The sequence below is a fragment of the Hemicordylus capensis genome, chromosome 3 (assembly GCF_027244095.1).
Source record: "Hemicordylus capensis ecotype Gifberg chromosome 3, rHemCap1.1.pri, whole genome shotgun sequence".
In the NCBI taxonomy this organism is placed as follows: domain Eukaryota; kingdom Metazoa; phylum Chordata; class Lepidosauria; order Squamata; family Cordylidae; genus Hemicordylus; species Hemicordylus capensis.
The window spans coordinates 100,360,635-100,381,481 of NC_069659.1; the positions used below are offsets into that span (position 1 = coordinate 100,360,635).

At 41.2% G+C, this 20,847-nt stretch overlaps 1 protein-coding gene across 3 annotated transcripts in view; it reads right to left on the bottom strand.

Moving 5' to 3' along the window:
* USP9X (ubiquitin specific peptidase 9 X-linked) overlaps positions 1-20,847 on the bottom strand; it is a 192,346-nt gene that overhangs the window by 57,232 nt on the left and 114,267 nt on the right. For all 3 annotated transcript variants that reach the window (XM_053310945.1, XM_053310946.1, XM_053310947.1), the window contains exons 17-24: positions 17,920-18,015; positions 8,667-8,878; positions 7,301-7,541; positions 6,628-6,777; positions 6,396-6,516; positions 5,819-5,949; positions 5,288-5,566; positions 4,699-4,824 (exon numbers count right to left, since the gene is read on the bottom strand). In XM_053310945.1, coding sequence (XP_053166920.1) covers positions 4,699-4,824; positions 5,288-5,566; positions 5,819-5,949; positions 6,396-6,516; positions 6,628-6,777; positions 7,301-7,541; positions 8,667-8,878; positions 17,920-18,015 — 1,356 coding nt within the window. The remainder of the gene's footprint in view (positions 1-4,698; positions 4,825-5,287; positions 5,567-5,818; positions 5,950-6,395; positions 6,517-6,627; positions 6,778-7,300; positions 7,542-8,666; positions 8,879-17,919; positions 18,016-20,847) is intronic.

The window sequence follows — 20,847 nt, forward strand, 5'->3', positions numbered from 1 at the left end:
AGAGCTGTTCAACAGCTGAGCCATCTGCCTCCTGCAGTAGTGGGTTCTCCTCCTCTAGAAGTTTCTAAAGAGAGGCTGGATAGTCATCTGTGAGGGATGCTCTAGCATTTTCCCTGCACTCAGCAGGAGGTTGAACTAGAAAACCTACAAGGTCCCTTTCAACTCTACAGTTCTTTAATTCTATGAAAATGTAAGTATAAAGAAGGAAAAAGAGGCAGAATAAACACATTCAAATAAAGCTACAAGGAAACTTGAGGCCAAATTCATTTGGTAGCAAGCGTTTCCAGACCAAGACAAGTTTCTCTTCAGAGCTACGGCTACTGTAGCCAAAAACGAACCAAGGTGTAGGCCATGCCTACTTTGACATGCATTCTCATTTCACAGGGCTAGTTATGAGCAAAACTCTGTGCAGTACAGATTCTATCTGTGTGAATGCACAGAGACCACAAAGAAGAAGATATGTGCAGCTGTGGTGAGGTACTAATATTATATTTGCAGCTAGAAAATGGCTGGTGGAAAAAGAGTTAAGCTGCTCTCTTTCACTCTGCTGTCCATCCCCTCAAACTTGCAGTCTTCCAAGGCTGCCTTAAAAAACAGAAAAATAAGTTGGAGAAAAAGATATGACTGTAACATTTACTTTGGGTCTCAAAAGGAAAGTCTGGTCTTGGATTGGGACATTGCAAAGCTAACATGATAAAATTATTTTGGACTGACCAGGAGTTACTCAGCTCTCTGTCACTGCTCAGGGAAACCTAAGTCTTATAATCAAGGAAGCCAATGAATGGATGTAAAGAAGAAATCAATCTCATTAACATTTTCACATATAGTTTAAGTTTAAGTAAGTTAATTTCAAAGTATTAGGGAAATCAGGTAAAATAGTAGGGACAGAGGATTCCTAATGCTCTATCAATGCAATGTTATGCCCAGATGTAATTATACCTTAAGAGGGCTTCCACTGTGTATCCCACAAAGATACTTTAGAGAAATTGACAGACCGGTGAGGAGGTTTCTCTGGGGAAATAACAGGCCTTGGATTGCTTATAATAAACTCCAGCTACCTTATTATAATTCCTTGTTTACACAGTCAGACAGGTGTTATTGACTGGTTTGTTTTATCCAGACATCGAGTCCTTCCCAAGGACGTGGGATGGCTGAATTTTATCATCAATACTGGTGGTTATTATAGATATCGTCGCAGAATATAGGCTGTTCCCAGTAAAGCTGCTTTTTGTAATTGGCTGATGGTGATTTCTGTGGCCCCTATGGTGTTGAGGTGTTCTTCAAGGTCTTTTGGAGCTGCACCCAGGCCGCCAATTACCACTGGGATTATTTTGGTCTTTTTCTGCCACAGCCTTTCAATTTCAATTTGTAGATCTTTGTATTTGGTGATTTCTTCTATTTCTTTTTCTTCTATTCTGCTATCACCTGGTATTGCTATGTCAATTATTTTGACTTGTTTTTCTTTCTTCTCGACTACAGTTATATCTGGTGTATTGTGTGGCAGTTGTTTGTCTGTTTGTAGTTGGAAGTCCCATAATATTTTTACATCTTCATTTTCTACCACTTTTTCAATTTTATGGTCCCACCAATTCTTGGATACAGGTAGCTTGTATTTTTGGCAGATGTTCCATCCCTGCTACCTTGTCATGCATTTATTTGTAGTCAGTCTGTGCGATCTTTTTACAACAGCTGATGAGGTGGTCCACTGTTTCATCTGCTTCTTTACAAAGGCGGCACTTGCTGTTTGTTGTGGATTTTTCGACTTTTGCTCTTATTGCATTTGTTCTTAGTGCCTGTTCTTGTGTAGCCAGTATTAAACCCTCTGTTTCTTTCTTCAAGCAACCATTCTTAAGCCATTGCCAGGTCTTGGTGATGTCTGATTTTCCACTTATATTGTGCAAATATTGACCATGCCGGGGCTCATTTTTCCATTTTTCTGCTCGGTTCTTGACTTGTTCTTTCTTGTAGGCCTGCTTTCTTTCATTGGTGTTAAATAGTTTCTCGTTCTTGACCATTTGAAGTGCATCTTCTTCACTGTCCTTGATATATTCTTCAAGGCCTCTTTTCTCCTCCTCTACTGTTTGATGAACTTGCAGCATTCCTCTTCCACCTGAGCTGCGAGGGAGGTAGAGCCTATCTACATCACTGCGGGGGTGCAGAGCATGATTGTCATGATTTTCCTGGTCTTACGATCTAGCATCTCTAGCTCTGCCTGGGTCCAGTCTATTATTCCTGCAGTGTATCTGATAACATGTATAGCCCAGGTGTTTATGGCTTGTATGGTGTTCCCGCCATTGAGTTTAGACTTGAGGATTTTTCTAACTCTCCTGATGTATTCACTTCCTATTTTTCTTTTAACTTCAGTGTGTGCGATGTTATCAGCCTGGAGAATGCCCAAGTATTTGTAATGTTCTTTCTATTACTACTACTACTACTACTACTACTACTACTACAGACAAAGGGGGCTTGAACCTAGTGAATCTCAGATTGTATCAGGGTTTTAATTGTTTTGATAGTTTAATTGTTTTTTTAAGTTGTTTTAAATTGGTATTTATATTTGTATCTTGTTTTAATTGTTTTTAATGTTTTCTGTTTTAATTGTAAACCGCCCTGAGCCATTTCGGAAGGGCGGTATAAAAATCAAATCAAATAAACAAATAAATAAATAATAACACATTTTTAATTGCACAAGCTAAACACTGGTGAATTAGCATGGAAGGGGAAAGGCCAGGATGGGCTCAGGTGCAGTTAGTGGAACTGAAACCTTTAAAGGGCTGGGAAGCGCTGGGCTCTAGGTATCTTAAGCACCCCCATAATCAACCCTACAATACTAGCAGCCCGACATGCCTGGAAGGAACTGGCAAGACAACTAAATTTTGATCCTTATGCCCACACAGATATGACACTTTGGGGGAACCCGCACATGTTGATAGGTAAACAGCCAATCTTATGGAAGCACTGGGCAGAAAAAGGTATTAGCTGGTTATCACAGCTGGAAACTGAAGATGACAATTACAAATCCTTCACACTCTTGAAAGAGGAGTTCCATTTACCACTGGCAAGTGCATGGCAGTACAGTAATCCCTCGACCTACGAACTACTCGACATCCGATGTTTTCGAGTTACGAGCAACAAAAAAGACCGGAAGTAGTTGCCGGTTTAGATTCAGCTTCCTCGACCTACGAATTTTTAGATGCGGTTTTCTCGACTTACGAGTGTTTCCAGACTTCCGTGGTGCGCTCTTCGACTTACGAAAATTTCGACCTCCGAACGTGCGTTCGGAATGGATTAAATACGTAAGTCGAGGGACCACTGTATATTGTTAGATGCAACTGAAACATAACCTTTCTGCTCAATTTGGTCCAGATGCCCTGGCGGCCCCAGCAACTCCAGTTATATTAGTACAGGCCATTAAGAAGTCTTTCGTCCCAAAATCAAATAAATACTTTTATGCCTGTGTGCGTGGGGATAAGAGCCACTCAGGGACAAATAGAACCTGGAACTTACAGATGAAGTATCTCCAGTACAATGGCAAGATATTTTAGTTAGCGTTAAACGGAGCTCATTGGGTCTTAAATTGCACCTAATCCAGCAGAAGATTATTCTTAGGGCCTATTGGATCCCTCTACGTCTTAAGTGATTAAACTTGACCTCAAACAGTAACTGTTGGAGATGCAGTAATCCGCATGCCAATTTAACACACCTGTTCTGGGACTACTCCATAGTGCAAGGCTTCTGGAGGGAGGTCATTATGCAAATCAACTTGGTGTTGGGCTCATCCCTTACACTGAAAGATCTGCATGTAGTGTTGGGGTTTATTCCATCTGGCTGGGGCATAAAATCCAGTTCTAAACAATAGTTATGGCGGAGCTTGCTGGTAGCCAAGAGATTAATTTTGAGGCAGTGGAAATTTCCCATTCCCCCTAGGTGTGAGGACTGGGTACAGGACCTGCTGGAGCTGGTGGTGCATGAAAAATGGGCCCTTTTAAAAGTAAACTAGCCGACCCCACACAGAGCATCTGTGTGCTCTTTGGGGCCAGCAGTTACCTCTCCTCCCCCCTTCTGCCCCAGTCTCTGCTTCTGGGCCCAGCCGCCTCTCCTCCCCACTGCCACTTCTGCCCCCCGCTACTTTCTTTCCCCCCTCCTGGGCCTTGCCTCCATGGCCGGGCCGAGGCAACCAATCCTCCTGGGTGCGCCTCAGCTAATCAGGCGCGTCCGCCACCCAGCCAATCAGCTGGGCACTGGGATGCACATTCTAAGGCATACCCAGGAGAATTATATATATAGATAAACTGGACAAATGGTCAGAAATCTGGGACAACTTCCTTGAACTATTCTTAGAACAGAAATTCCTCTGATCTACCCACAACAACTAGTGCAATGGTGAGTGTTCCTTTGCCTCTTCCCCCATCCCCTTCTGCTTCCTTCCCTCCTCTTTCTTCTCTCTTCTCCCTGCAACCAGTGCCGAGGGGGCGTGGGGTGGGGGGAACTGGGAAAGGTGTTGTAAAAATACAAAATGTAAAATAACATTTTAAAAAAAATTATAAGGATGAGACAACCTACTATTATTAGGAACTATTAAAGTCTTCTAGAGAAATTACAATATTCTCCTGACTACCAACAGTCATATAGCTCCTGGATCAATGTTGCATGGATCAAAAACTGAGGGAAGATTTAAACCGTGAAGACCACACTTACCTCATCAGATATTTGCTGTGCAAGGCGTATTGCTACATTTCTTAACATGCATTCTGAGGTTGGATTGGGAATGTTCTGTAAAGCAGTCTGCAACACCACTGCCTGGTCATGGGTTGCTTGGTTTATCTGGAATAATGTATTTATTTGTTTTGTTAAAAAAGGAAAAGAAAATGCAAGATAGACAGATAACTTGGCTGAAATCTCTCTATTAAATTAGATCTGAAATTAGCTCTATCCCCCAAGTACCAGATATCATCCTGAACAGAAAGTTTTATGTCATCTCTGGAAGGAACTATGGGTCTTTAATGAGCTTCCAGAACAGTTGTCAATAGTTATGGTGCATTCTGAATCCCACAACCCTTCCCATCTGTAAAATAATTGAGATTAAGTGAATTTACAGAAACCCCAACCTGGAGCAGCAAGCTTCTCTGAACACAATTTCCAGATGCTAAGTTGAGATGAGTACATTCAGTTGAAATTCACAGAGTGAGAAGTAAAGGAAAACATAGGCTTATATGTATCTACATCTAATAGCTAACAAAATAAAATTGAATACAAGACGGTTTTTAGAACAGAAAGTTAACATTACCGGTGACACCGGACTTGTGCCCTCTACAACTGGCTGACAAGCTTCAGCCACTGCTCGCACATGGCCATAGCCAATTGCAGTTAGCAACAGTTTGGCTATTTTTAGAGCATTTAAGTAGGCACCCCTTCTTGTTTCCATATCTGCATTTGGCAGGAAGTTATTTCTAGTCAGCATACTCAGCACAAGAGGCAAGCCACCACTTTTTAAGAAGTTGTATTGGAAGTCAGTGGCATCTTCTCCCAGAGGTAAATTGGCAGGCATTAACAAGGCATAGACTACCTAAAAGAAGTTTAAAAAAAAAGATCCAGTAAATATATTTTAGATTTAGAAGTACATACACTGACTGTGAGAACAATTTTAATACAATTCCATGCTAATAGTACTGGAACAATCCTTCCTATAGTACAGTGCTATGGAAGGTGCTCCTAGTCTCCAGTAGCTTGATGAGATCCCAGATTTCGGCACAGAAAGTATTTAACAACTAGAATTAAGTTTTCAAAACCTAAAGTATTGAAATGAAATGTTACAAACCTCTGTAAGATATAGCACTTGTGAGGCAGAAGGGCCAAAGAAAAGAGAATCAAGGGATGGACTAAGGCTGCTGTCACCAAGTTTTGCATGGTCTAAGCAAATAGCTCTTAGTTTCTCTACAGTAGTGTTATCTGAAACAAAATAAGAGACTTCAAATATTTCTTCCATAAAGAGTACAACACAGATTTCTGAAGCAGTTTTGAATAATGAACTATGCTGAAATTGTACTGAACTACAGACTATTCTGTGCAAAAGAATAAATACCACCCTAGATCATTTATAATTTTTGTCTTTTTTTTTAAAGCAATATGTTGATTTGATTATGAGCTTTTAAAATCAGAAATGGCAGCAATATACACTCTCTTTCCCAATTTCTACTTTTTAAAGCTCAAACCAAAATCACTAGCCTAATTTTGAACTTGAAAATTTTACAAGCTCTCTGGATATTTTGTGGGAAGATCATCTTAGAGGGCAATTCAGAAGAATTCTACAACAGCATGTGTGCATATCACTCTAGATACAAAATTTACTTTTCAAATAACTTCAGTATAAGAATATGCTGAAAATCATTTCTCACCTGGTGGCATTAATTTCATAAGGATACGTGCACCATCTCTAAGAGGTGGCATATTCAGGCTACTGCCTAGGTCTGCAACTTGCCAAAGAAATGAGATGTATCTAGGATGCAGTGACATGATCTAAAACAAGAGCAAAAACCTGTTATGAGATATCAGGTCCTAATATCAGATGCAATTAGTTTGAATTTCTGGCCAATACGATTAGTTTATGTGTTCTCCTTCTTTACTTACAACTCCAGGCAAGCAACTTTCAACTTCTGGGTTTGGACCATCACTATAGTGATTGCCATGGTTGCCAGGAGACCCAGTAGACGAGTCAGAAGAACTATCAGGGCTTGAAGGCATATTGGAACTTATCTGGGTAAGCTTGGCTGTAATTAGCTGAAAATTAAAGTTACAAGAAAGTATAAATTTGAAAATTGTATACAAACCAGTGAGGTTTTAATATCATAAAAATGTACAATTGACTGAATATGTTAACGCACAAATTAGGCAAGTCAGTTAAATAAAAATGCTACTATTTCAAAATATATTTTGCACATTTGTCTTTCAGTAAGGAACCTACAAAAACAGGACAATACAGTGGACCCTCGACTTACGAACTACTCGACATCCGATGTTTTCGACTTACGAACGACAAAATAGCCGCACGCTTACAAATTTTTCGAGCTACGAACGGAAACCGTTGGCGGTTTAGATGCGGTTTCCTCGACTTACGAATTTTTTCAGACCTCCGTGGGTGTGCTTTTCGACTTACGAAATTTTCGACCCACGAACGTGCATTCGGAACGGATTAACTTCGTAAGTTGAGGGACCACTGTATATTAATAGGTAATTATTAGATAGATAGATACTTTATTTACGGCCAATGACCAAAACATAGGTAATGATTAACAGTACTTACTGTTTTATCTTTGAGATTTAACTGTCCAATTAATTTTCTATCATCTGCAGGATCTACCAGCTCGCCTCCAATAAATAATTCTACTTTTGTATGTGCACTGTTGGCTTTAATACGGTTGAGAATGCATCGTCTGACTGAACCAATTGTGTCATTTGTATGAGACCAAACATCCAAATCTTCTACTTGCCGACCTTGGTTTGGAAAACGAACTACCAGAGAAATATGTTTACCACGAAAAGCTCTGAGAAATAAAGGGAAAAGAACATTCTAATTAAAGCAGTCCAGGATGTTTAACATTTACTTTTATTTACTAGAATAAGAAGATAGAAGTTTCATCTTAATCATAGAGATTTTAAACAATACATAGACACTGTTACTATTACGTTCAGTGAAAAACAGCATAAACAGCACCTGCTGCAACCCACCCACCCCCACTACCTTTCAGGTACAGGAGGGGCTCAATATTCGCAGGGGGTTTCATTCCTAGCTACAACTGCAGATACAGAAACTGTAAATATCAAGTCACTGGGAGCTATGGGACTGCAGGGGTTAGGTTCCTAGTTGCTGGGAAAAATCACAGAAAATTGCCTAAAATAGGTCAAATTTTAGGGGGCAATGCAGGGGGAAGCTCCTTACCATGCTTTGCTGATCCACCTGAGCTGGTTTTTTCTTTTATTTTCTATGGAGCCATTCTGAGGCTCCAAAACACAAAATGGTGGCCGGAAATGACCTCTGTGGTCATTTCTGGCCACCCCCAACCTGCAGCTATTTTCTTATTCGCATAAATGAGAGCCAGTGTGGTATAGTGGTTAGAGTGCTGGACTAGGACCGGGGAGACCTGAGTTCAAATCCCCATTCAGCCATGATACTAGCTGGGTGACTTTGGGCCAGTCACTTCTCTCTCAGCCTAACCTACTTCACAGGGTTTTTGTGAAAGAGAAACTCAAGTATGTAGTACACCGCTCTGGGCTCCTTGGAAGAAGAGTGGGATATAAATGTTATAATAATAATAAGAAGAAGAAGAAGAAGAAGCCAAAGTTGGGTGTCTTTTACTTGACCACAGATACGTAGATAACAAATTGACAGATACTGAGGCACTACTGTATAGAATAGAAGCTGTAGAAAAATACTCAGGCCAAGTTTCAACAGTAAATTTCAAAAGGCTGCCTACAGAACAGAATATAAATAATGGCTTGCATACAAGAAAAGACAATTTGACTTTTGCTTATGTGTGTGGCATAAAAACCTGAAATACAACATTTACGACTTATCATTACTGTAGATTATGTAAATACATTATTTGGAAAAACTTTTTTGCACAATGAATACAAGACTAGGTCACAATAGTTTTAAGATTTCAACAAACCTTGACATTGGTAAAATTGTTCGCTCTTCATGATAATCACTGTCACATTCATTTATATACTCTCTTAAAACAGTCAACACTCGCACCATTCGTATTGCTTCTTGCCTTGCACAGTTAATGCTGTCTTTATCTCCATCCAAAACACACAAAGTATCATAAGAGGCTTTCAAGCGATCAAAGCAGGACTGAATGAAGTCTTCATGGATTACTACCTATAGGAATGCAAGAGAAATTGGAACAACTATATTAATCAACACAAAACAAAAAAACATGAAAATAAATGTAAATAAAATTTATAATAAAAAAGTAAATAAAAATATATCAAAAAAGATACTAAACATTTAAAAAAACCCACTGACAAATCAGCCAACGATACTGCAAATGAATTTTATCATCCTAAAATATGTTCAATAGACTGAGTTGTCTACTATACAGATAGCTGCCTAGAAATGGTATTCCCAGAAAGTGTATGGAGCAAGCAATTGAACATTTGCTTTTAATTACATCAGCCTAAAACGGGGGGGGGGGGGGAGCGAGTTGCTGCCAATCTGTGTTCCATCTAACAGAGATTCCCAAATGTTGCTGACTACAACTCCCAGTATCCCCAGCTGCATGGAGTTGTAGTCAACAACATCTGAGAATCCCTGTTAGAGGGAACACTGCTGCCAGTTTTCCAATCCACTTGCCTGAGCTCTGCATCTCCAACCCCAAAAGAAAGGGACTGAACTATGAGGAAACGTTGCCATTACCAAGCACTGAATCCCCTCTTTCAGTTTCCAACATTCACTCTAGGGATGTGCAAACCGGTTCAAATTCGAAGCAGGGTGGTTCAAAGGTTTGAATTCGAACCAAACCAGCCATCAGGTTGGAGCTGCAGGTTCGAATTCGAACCGAACCAGGGGTTGGTTTAATTTGAACCGGTTCTGATATCCAAAAATTGGTAGGATGGTAGCTGGCACCCTGGGGTACCTGCCACCCAAACCCCAAAGCAATCGGACACTCGTATGATTTTTTTTTTAAAATGAATTTTTGAAAATTATTTTTATTTTTTTCTCATAGGGTATAATGGGACTCGAACCAGGCCATTATACCTTATTGTGGAGCACCCATGGGTGCCAACAACCACCCAAACCTGAAGCAATCCGACAGTCCTATGATTTTTAATGACTATTTGAAATATTTTCAATTATTTTTCTCATAGAGTATAAAGGGACCAGAACCAGCCCATATCCCCTATTGTGGAGCACCTAGGGGCACAAAAGTGGGGTGGATGGTAGACAGACAGGGGTGCCAACAACCCACAAAACCCCAAGGCAATCAGACACTTCTCTGATTATTGGTGAATTTTAAAATTGTTTTTGAATTCCTCATAGAGAATAATTAGGATTGCAGCAAATGTATAGCTTCCCATTGGGGGAAAGGAGTGTCCTAGAGTGGGTGGGTGGAAGTTCCCAAGGTGGGCAAGGAAGCTATCAGAATTATTTGAAAGGAATTGGGCAAAAGGCTGATTTTTAAGTGATTTTTGAAGTTTACGCGACTAAGTTTTTTCTCCATAAAGAAGCATGGAGCTGTCAGCAAATGTATAGCTTCACGTCGGGCGCAAAGGGGTGGCCTAGAGCAGAGTGTGGTGGGTGGTAGTGCCCAAGGGGGCCCAGGAAGCTATCAGAATTATTTGAAAGGAATTGGGCAAAGGGCTGATTTTAAAGTGATTTTTGAAGTTTATGTGTCTTTAAGGTTAGCAAATGAGAGTGGATTCATGGTCTGTTATTGAACAGCTTATATGCTACCAAAGAATCTACACTCAGAACACTTCAGAAACAACAAAACCCAGTACCCCATGGGTTAGAAACCCATGGGGGTGGTTGGCACCCTCTTTGCACTAGACCACCACTCACTCTGGGCCACCCCAGCACCCCACAAGTGGCTTTAAGGTTTTTCTCCATAGGGAAGAATGGAAGTTTCGGCAGCCCCATAACTGCACTTGGGGGGTGTTGGGGTGGCCCAGAGCGAGGGTGCCAACCACCTCCATAGGTTGCTAACCCATGGGGTACTGGGTTAGAGGGAGCAGACCTGAGCGAGGAGAAGTTACAAATTGTTATGAATGCAATGGATAGGGTGGGGGGTGGTGTAGAAAGTAAAAAGAAAAGTGAACAAAGCATATGAGAAAGGGTGAGGACCCCATTTGGGAATATTTTAATTAAGTTTCTGTTGGTAAGTGGGGCATGTGGGTAAGACAGGCATGAAATGCCTCTTGCCCAAATGAAACAGCATTATGAGAAGTGTGTACCTACCTTCTAAATAAGAAACCTACATCTTTCTCTGAATGTGTATTAAGGTTAGACAACAAGAATGTATATTTACTAGAAAATGATGACTTTCCTGACTAGTGATTTAAATCACTAAAATCGATACTGTGAAGCTATTTAAATCATAATTTAAATCAAATCAACCCAGTTGCTATGATTGTGTAGTAAATTCTGAGAGCACACCAGAACTTTGGTTGGGAAAATCATGGCTGTAGGCGTGAATCTGTCATCTTGACTTATTCCAAATCCTGCCTGCCACAGAGTTATATCCCAATTCTAACCACACTTAAATATATTTGCTTTCTAATACTATTGATTTCAATGAATGTGTTTAGGATAAGGGTTTAATTTTTTTTAGCATAAGTACGTTGAAGACAGGTTGTATTAAACTAGCAAAAGAAATTTCAGAGCATTAAGGTCAGCTATTTTCCTCTAAAAGAAGATGCCAGAAACACTGATATTTCTAGCGAACTCCTAGCATTCCAACAGAATTAGAATGGTTACCTGATGGGGAAAACAGGTTGCTTACCTATAATCTTTCTGGTGATCCACCATGTTCACTCACAACTTGGGTTCTGTGCCTGGCCTAGTAACCCCCACGGAAGAATTCCAAGCTCTATGAGGTGCTCTTCGGCTCTGCCAAATTGCACGTATGGCGCGATCATTATTTTGGCAAGAGAGCATCTTTCTCTCAGTTCCCAATTGGCCACTGAGCAAAGAATATGGATTGATGCAATCAGGTAAGTCAATAGTACCGTGGAAGTATCCTAGCAGAGGGATAGTCTGGGTGGATGTTATGAGTAAACATGGATAACCAGAGAGATCACCCGTTACAAGTAAGCAAACTGTTTATCTTTGAGGTGATCCATGTTCCCTCACAACTTGGGTGATTAGTGAGCTCACCTAGATGGTGGTGGGTGCCAATATGTGTTTAGTGCACCACGTTTAGCACAACCAGACCAAAGTTGGCCTCCGCCGATGAGTGGATGTCCACAGCATAGTGTCTGGTGAAGGGCACATCTATTGACCATGCGACTGCTTTACGGATGTCTTTCAAGCTGATGCCCGACATGTAGACTGATGATGTGGCCACAGCTCTAGTAGAATGTGCCTTGATCCTTGAGGGAGGCTTCACCCCTTGCTGGTTGTAGCACATGAAGATGAGCTCTACGAGCCAGTGAGACAGTCTGTCTTGAAATAGGTTGCCGTTTGTTCTCTCCTTTATAGGAGATGAACAGTTTGTTGGTTCATCTAAATGATTATGTCCTATCCAAGTAGTATAGGAGAGACCTCCTGACATCTAACGAGTACATGGATTTCTCTGGAAGAGTGGAAGGGTTTAGGAAGAAGGTGGGGAATATAATGTCCTGGTTGAGGTGGAAGTCAGATACTATTTTTGGTATGAAGCAATGTTCCCTCTAGCAGGGATTCCCAGGTGTTGACTACAACTCCCATAATCCCCAAGCAAAAGAAACTGCAGCTGGGGATTCTGGGGATTTTAGTCAATCACATCTGGGATACCCTGTTAGAGAGAACACTGGTCTGAAGGAGGAATCTGTTCACAGAATGACTTTGTCTGGATACAATTTGGTCTAAGGAGAGTCAGCCTGAAGAGCTGTTAGCTCTCTGACTCTCCTTGCGGATGTTATGGCAATCAGGAAGGCAACTTTTAGGAATAGAGATTTTAGGGAAGTGCTTCAGTAATTGAAGATAAAATCAATGAAGAGACTCCATGGTTCAATGGGCTCTCTGACTGGTGGGAAGTGGTGGTTAATTCCTTTGAGGAATTTCAGAGTCCGGATGGGAGAACACTAGGGGTCCATCCCAGTCTGGATGCCTTACAGAGAGCACTGCTAACTGAACTTGAAAGGAGGATCTGAAAGTCTGGATTCTTTCAGACTTGTTAGGTACAATAGGATTTGACGGACTGACACATTGTAAGGGCCAGAAACTTTGGAAATAGAATATAGTGTGAATCTCTTCCATTTGCACACATAGTTCTTCCTAGTAAACTCTTCTCTCATTCAGGAGTACCACATCTAACACCTGAGCTTCCAGTCTGTCAAGTTAAACACCTGGAGATTGGGATGGAAGACATCGCCTGCACTTTGTGAAAGATTTTGGCTGAGTGGAAAATGTTGGTGATGTCCCTGAGTCAGGCACAGAAGGATGGGAAACAACGGCTGTAGGGGCCACAATGAGATGAGTAGGATGCACCTAATCCCTTCCATTAGTATTTTGCTCATGATCTTGGAGAGCAGGGGAAAGGGAGAGTAGTACAAGTGTTTCGTCCAGGGCATCTGGAAGGCGTCTCCCATTGAGTCCTTCACTATTCCTGCTCTGGAGCAGTCTTGTTTGCATTTATTTTGTACTGTGTCACAAACAGGTCCACCGATGGGGTTCCCCAGATCCGAAAGATGAAGATGTTTAAGAGAAGATCAGGATTTATCTTCCACTCATGCTCTTGGGAGAAGTTGAAGTTGCTGCTCAGTGCATCCGCCAGGGTGTTGTCTGTGCTCTTGATGTGTAGGGCAACTGGATGGACGTGGTGGTTTATGCTCCATTCTCATAGTTGCAGCGCTAGGTTGCAGAGGGACCAGGACACTGTCCCCTCTTGGTGGTTGATGTAGGCAATTGCTGTTGTGTTGTCTAGCAGAACCTGCACTACCCAATTCTTTAGATGGGGTAGGAAAGATTTCAGGGCATGGAATATTACCAGTAATTCCAAGATGTTTATGAGAAGGGACTCTTGTTGCAGTGTCCATTTGCCTGGGCCATGGAATCCTCCACAGCGGGCTCCTCAACATTTCAGGGAATTGTCTGACGTCACGATGAGTGACGGAATCAGAAGCTTGAAGGGCATACTCACTGAGAGGGAGTCTGTCCTGATCCACCACAGTAGAGATTTAAATACAGGTGTCTGAAGGGTCAGCCACATCCTCTGACTGTCAGGATTCAGTTTGAATGCCAATATAAACTAATTTTGGAGCCTGCACATTCAAAGTCTTGCATGGGGCACGATAGCTGTGCATGAGAACATCGGGCCTAACAGACTGAGGGAGAATGAGAAGCTCAGAACTACAATTAACTGTCTCCCATCCTCCGGAAAATATGATCTCTTTGTGAGTCCAGAACTAAACTGATGAACTGAATTCATTTTTGCAGTGTTCGGACAGATTTCTACAAATTGGTCCTAAATCCTAGTTTTGCTAGCAGATCTAGAGTGTTCCAGACCTGAGAGACTAGGGTGTCCTTGCTCTCTGAGATCAGCAACCAGTCATCAACATAGGGGCAAAGTGCCCCATGTGAATCTCAAGTACTTTCTGTGTTCCGGCTGTATTCTCATGTGAAAACAGGCATCCTTCAAGTCTAGTGTCAAAAACTATTCTTTCCTCATTAATAGGGGAAGAATGCCTTGCAAGGATAACTTTCTGAATGGAAGTGCTTTTACATATTTGTTTAGGTTGTGCAAGTCCTTAATGGGATGGAGACCTCCATCCTGTTTGTGAGCTTGGAAATATTTCAAATAAAAGCACTTTTCCTGGTCTTTCAAGGGAATAGGTTCTATTGCCTCCTTCTCTAGTAAGGATAGCACTTCTTCCACTAAGGTAGGAGTGGAGTGGGTGTATTTTATCCCTGTAAATTCGGGGCAGCTTGTAAACTCAATGGCATAGCCTGTCATTATTGACAACACCCAGGCATCTGATGTGATGCAACGCCAAGCATGGGAAAGATGGGCAAGTAGAATGGGAGAAGTGAGTTGTGTTTGAGTTATTTCCTGGTCCAATGCGTCAAACAGTCTGCTTGGATTGGTCTTGGGGCTTGGCCCTTTGTTGTTTTTTTCTACAATAATTTAAGGTAAAATCTGAATGACTTTTTAAGTCTTTCCTCTCTGAATGCTTGAATTGGTACTTTTGGCTGGCAAAAGACCTATACCTTTGGGAATAGGTCGGTTGCTGTCGGTTTGACATGCAAGTCCTCGCCAAATAACAGGACTTCATCTTCTCCATTGTCTCATCTGTCTGCATAATGAACAAACTGTCATGTTCAAATGTCAGATCCTTGATTTTATCTTTCGTGTCATGTTGAAGGGACATCGAGCGCAGCCAAATCTGTCTCCAAACAGACACAGAACCTGCAATGGTTTGTGACCCAGTTTCTGGAAGTTGCCTGGCGTTATTGGCAGATTTAGCCAGTGTTTTGGATTTTTCACAGAACGGAACTGGGGAATCCTTTAGGTCCGCTTTCAGAGTATCCCAATTGGAGTAAAGGTATTTCGCCATGCATTAGATATTTTAATAGCCAAGCATGACAGAGTAGAATCTGCCCCCACTGCATCTAACTACCTCCCTTCCTTATCAACTGGGGCTGAATGTGTTCTGCCTGAATTACTGCTTACAGAGCAAACCCACCATCAGCGGATTTGGCAGAGGATGCTTAAAGAGGAAGGGGCAGGATACAAATTCTCCAGCCTCTTCAATGTTGATGTAGAGGCTGATGGTGCGTCCCAGCACAGTTTTGCTGAATTGGCAAAGACAGGTAGCATTGGCAGAGATGCTGGTTGGGTGGCTGAGGAACTGGCCGTGAAGTCGTACATGGGTTTCTTGACCTCAGGCATTGGTGCTTTTAACTCCAAGCCTAAAGCTTTTGCCACATCTGCCATTTTAATTCAGTACGAGTTTGTCTCCTCTGTAGATATGTTAGATGGAGATTGTACCACAGTTTCATCAGGGGAAGCATTGGGAAGGGTTCGTTGTTTGCATGGAGTCCCCCTCAGAAGAGGAACTGGAGTCATATTCCCATTCAGAGTGTGTTTCCCTCTTTCAGGTGATCTTTCCTGAGCCAGAGAGTGGTGGATGACCTCCAGATTCAGTTCATCTTGGTGAGTACAAGCTGGAGACACTATTTCTTCTTCTTCTTCTTCAGCAGGGATGCTCGGAACTGTTGGTCTCCTGAAAAGATATTCTGTCACTGGGTTTATGAGTAAACCCATGCTTTTTTGCAGGGAATTCTTACAGATCACCTTTAATCTTCATAGACTTGCATAGTCTGTACTCATCGAAGTCATAGGGTGAAGTTAAGTAGTAAGGGTCTCTCTAGAATGTCTGAAACCTTGAATGTAGCTTGGGTACAGGGCCCCTAAAGAGCTCCAGTAGTACACTAGTCGTGTCATGGATGCAAAGTGTGGAGCGAAGTGATTATCTCCATGGGTAAAATGGAGAGCATCATGGCATCACCTTTGCAAGCAATGCTAATGGGGTCTTTGGAATTGGTACACATTCAGAATCCTCATCCCTATCCTGTCCATGCAATGAGAAACCCTTGAAGATATAACTCGATGGGGTACTAGCAATGGAGCCTATTGAAGACTCCAGGTTTCTGGAAGTTCTTTCCTTCTGGTATTGGGGAAGCCTCTCTGGATGAAAGGTGCCTTTTTTGCTAGAGAGTGAATGTTTAGGTTGAGCCGGAGAAGAGTCTGGAGAAAAGTCTATTACAATAGGCGTTATGGGCTTGTGGTACACTCTGTATAGGAGTGTGCTTTTTACTTGATGATGATGTCGTCGAGATCGGTATTGTAGTCACAATACATTTTGGACCTACAGCTGACGACGTTGGGTGGGCAACTGTCAACATCCATGTTGGAGTTGATCATTTTGCCAAAAGAGATGTGGGTGTATTCAATGTCAGTGTCTGTGTAGAGGTCGTAATCCATGGCAACTTAGGTGGTGATGTCGAGGGTTCAATGCTTCGACCTTCTTCCTAAGTAGTCCAAGGCGAGGATTATGAGGAGATAGACAACTACGTCAACACCGCAACTGTTTCAACTTTGACAATGTCAATATTGACAATGCTGATGGTTTTGCCATTGACATGTGGTGATGTTTGGAACGTGACAAGTCCAAGTCCCAAATGTTTAAGATGTTTAATGTTTGCATTTCTTATGGCGACAACATCGAGCATCCTTGTCCACTAATCCGTTTTTTCCAAGAGTCTCTTTGTTCTCTATCAGAAGGAGCTTGAAATGCAGAGGCATTGGAACCCCCCAAGGTCACCCACAATCCTGAGGGGTGACTGTCGGCCGACACTGATGCTACTGACGTCAATGGAAGCGGCAGTTTCAGCATGGGGTCTGAGACTGGTTTCATAGAGTACTGCTCGAAGATGAAGTTCCCTGCTTTTTGGAATTTGCCTTGAAAAGATTAAACAAACGTTGCAGTATTGTATGCTGTGTCCCTCTCCTAGACAGAGTAAGCATTTGTCATGCCTGTAAGCGAACGGCAAAGTACTCCTACAAGAGACAAATTTTAAAAAACATTTTCTTTACACCATTAGACCAATAGAATGGGATAAGATGAAGGAGAAACCAGAAACCAGACCGTTGTCAAAGCCAGGAAATCACTGAGAAGAACAAAGTAGAAACAAAATCCAGAGAATAAGCCGTAAACTGTCCACAGTCAAAGCCAAAGAATCAAGAAAGGTTTTGCTAGCACAGGAACTGGGATGAGATAGAGTGAATCCTTCACGATGCGAGCAGTGCAGTGGTTGAGATGAAACCGAAGAGCAAGGCGTTCTGCCGAAAATAGCGGTCGTGACACATGCACGATTCAGCACAGCTGAAGAGCACCCCATGGAACCTGGAATCTCGTGTGTGTGTGTGTGTGTGTGTGTGTGTGTGTGTGTGTGTGTGTGTCTGTACAGGAGCAATACCCTATTTCTGAGGGTATATAGATCATAGCAATTTAAGAGTCATTTCTCTTAGTAAGAAATCCCAAATTGAACAAGCAGCCAACTAAAGCAAAATTAAAGTACATGTTCTCAAATATTTATTTTTGCAATGTAGTCCACAAGAAAATATGCAACCACTTGTTTTAATATTTTCATCTGGTTGTATTTCTTTGTACTAATACTTGGTTGAATAAAAAGTTAATTGAAAAGGGTTTTTTTACCTGATTAACTTGCAACCTTGGACCAAGATTGGTATATATCTCCTTAAGTAGATCTATTGCTCGACTGGCAATATCATCATTTCCTTGAATCACAACCTAAAACAGCAATATAAAGCATATGCTGTGATTTATATACTTTCACAATGCAAAAATCTTATCTACAGAGCACAAGCAAAATAAAAGCTATACTTTTAAACTATCCTTATTTCATTCTTAGTTTTGATTATACCACACGGTAAATTTTAAAATTAATATGCCAGGTTTTACAAAAATGTTACACTTGCTCTAAATTACAGTACTGATTTTAAAAATCTTTATATCACTTCATTTGACCTACAACTTGTATATGTGCTTTTAAAGTACATTTTGGCTCATCTACACTATAGCAGTATTTCTACTAAACACATCAGAGATTCTGACTGGGGAGAAATCCAACTTGCAAACACAAATGTTCTTGTTACTGGCTATGGTGCATACAGGGGAAAGAGTTCAAAGTGTTCTCTCTCTTCCCAAACCCAACAAGAAAGTTTTGATATGTCCAAACCAGTTCTGCTGGTTTGCATCCAGGATATTTTCACTGCTACCAAGAGGGCCAAACATTCCGAGTAAAACTGAAATTCATGAAAACTGGCCTCTTAGTTAACTCCATTCAAACCCATCATGGTAGCCTATATGCTAACAAGCTAATATGTCCCCCTGTGAATTCTCTCTTCACCCCTGCATTAATTCTAACTGGCACAACAGCTGTTCTGATACCAGGTAAACCAATGCTTTGATTTATACTGAGATTCTTTTCAGTGTACAGTCATCCCTCACCAACTGCGAGGGTTCCGTTCCAGGAAAATCTCGCGGTTGGCGAATTAGCGGTTGACAAGCCACTGAAATCTACGGCAAATGGGGTTAAGGGAATCATGATCACGAAAGGACCGCAAAATACAGTAAAAATTAGGAAAAATCCCTCCAAATCCTGAGTCAGTAAGAAGAGTGAAGGGCAAGCCCCAAAAGTCACACCCAACCAGGGCTCCCTCTAATTTTTTAAGTCAGTGAGCAGAATGAATTGTTCTGGGTGGCAGTATCAAGGCAATGTGCACGTGTGTGTATTATTATGTGCCACTATAATATACAACACATTAGTGTGTGCACATGCACACAAACACTCCATAAACATGGAAGGAAAGAAGTGTCTTTTACAATTCTTTTTATAAAATTGGATTTTTGCTTTTTTATTCTTCACATTTAAGTATAATAAAAACAAGGAAGAAGCAAAGCTGAAAGATTTATACCTAAAAAGCAGCACATACATGTTTATTTTATTTAACATATTTTTATACCGCCCAAAACTCACATCTCTGACATGACATTGCAAGGAATGCTATCTTTTTGGAAAGCAGTTCAATTCCTACTTGGAACTTGTTCACTGAGACACACAACTTTATAGCATTATTCCATTTGAATGATAAGTTGTGCTCCTTCCGGGCAGTATTTACTCGATGAAAATAAATATTTATATGACCTTATAAAAGATTTAAACCTAAAAAAGAACATATGCATTGCAAAGAAAGAGGGGTTTTTTTAAAAAGGGGTTTGATTCGCACTTGGAACTTATTCTGCGAGACACACAACTTTACAACATTATTTCATTTGTGTGATAGGTTGTGCTTCCAGACAGTATTTTACTTCATCAAAATAAGTAAATATTTATAGGAACTTATTAAATATAAGTTCCTATATTTAATATTTTTTATTATTGATACTTATTTTGATGACCTTGGTGGAAATAGACACAGAAAAACAAGGCAAGTTTTCAAAAAGATCTCTGAACTCAGAGGGTGGTTCCAACCTCGAATTGGTATTTTTATTTATTTATTTACATTTTATATCCTGCTCTTCTTCCAAGGAGCCCAGAGCGGTATACTGCATACTTGGGTATCTCCTCACAACAACCCTGTGAAGTAGGTTAGGCTGAGAGAGAAGTGACTGGTCTAGAGTCACCCAGCAAGTATCATGGCTGAATGGGGATTAAGGGATGCCAAAGGATAGATAGTAACTGACTCAGAGAAAATCAAACAGATGGAAGGAGTATACTGAAAATCTGTACAGCAGGGATGTCAACATCCAAGATACTCTAAAAGATATTCCCTGCTTGCAAGAACCTCTAGTACAGGTAGATGAAGTTAGATCAGCACTTTTATCATTACCAAATCGGAAGGCTACAGGAATCGATGTAACAGCTACAGAAATATGGCAAGCAACAGAAGAAGAATCAGTTAAGGCTCTAACCAAACTATGCCTGCAAATTTGGAGAATGACACAGTGGCCAACATATTGGAAGAGGTCAGTCTACTTACGCATACCAAAGAAAGGGGACTTGGATTGCGCAAACCACCGCACAATATCCTTAATTTCACATGCTAGCAAAATAATGCTCAGGATCATCCAACGCAGATTAGAGCCCTACCTGCGAAGGGAAATGCCAGATGTTCAAGCTAGTTTCAGAAAAGGCCGAGGAACAAAAGACCTCATTGCTGATGGACGCTAGATAATTGAGAAAGCCAAAGTATACCCCCGCAAAAGTCAATATTTGCTTTACTGACTACAGGAAAAGCCTTCGATTGAGTCAACCATGTCAAGTTGTGGAATATCCTTAGGAAAATGGGAATCCCAGAACACCTCACTGTTCTCATGAGAAACCTATACACATGACAGGAAGACACAGTCCAGACGGAACATGGTGAAACAGACTGGTTCTAGATTAGCACAGGAGTAAGACAAGGCTGTATACTTAGGTATTCAATTTATATGCTGAACATATACTGAGAGAAGCTGGATTGGAAGAAGATGAGCGTGGTTTTAAAGCTGGAGGAAGAAACATCAATAACCTGCGCTATGCTGATGACACTACTCTGATAGCTGAGAATGAAGATGATC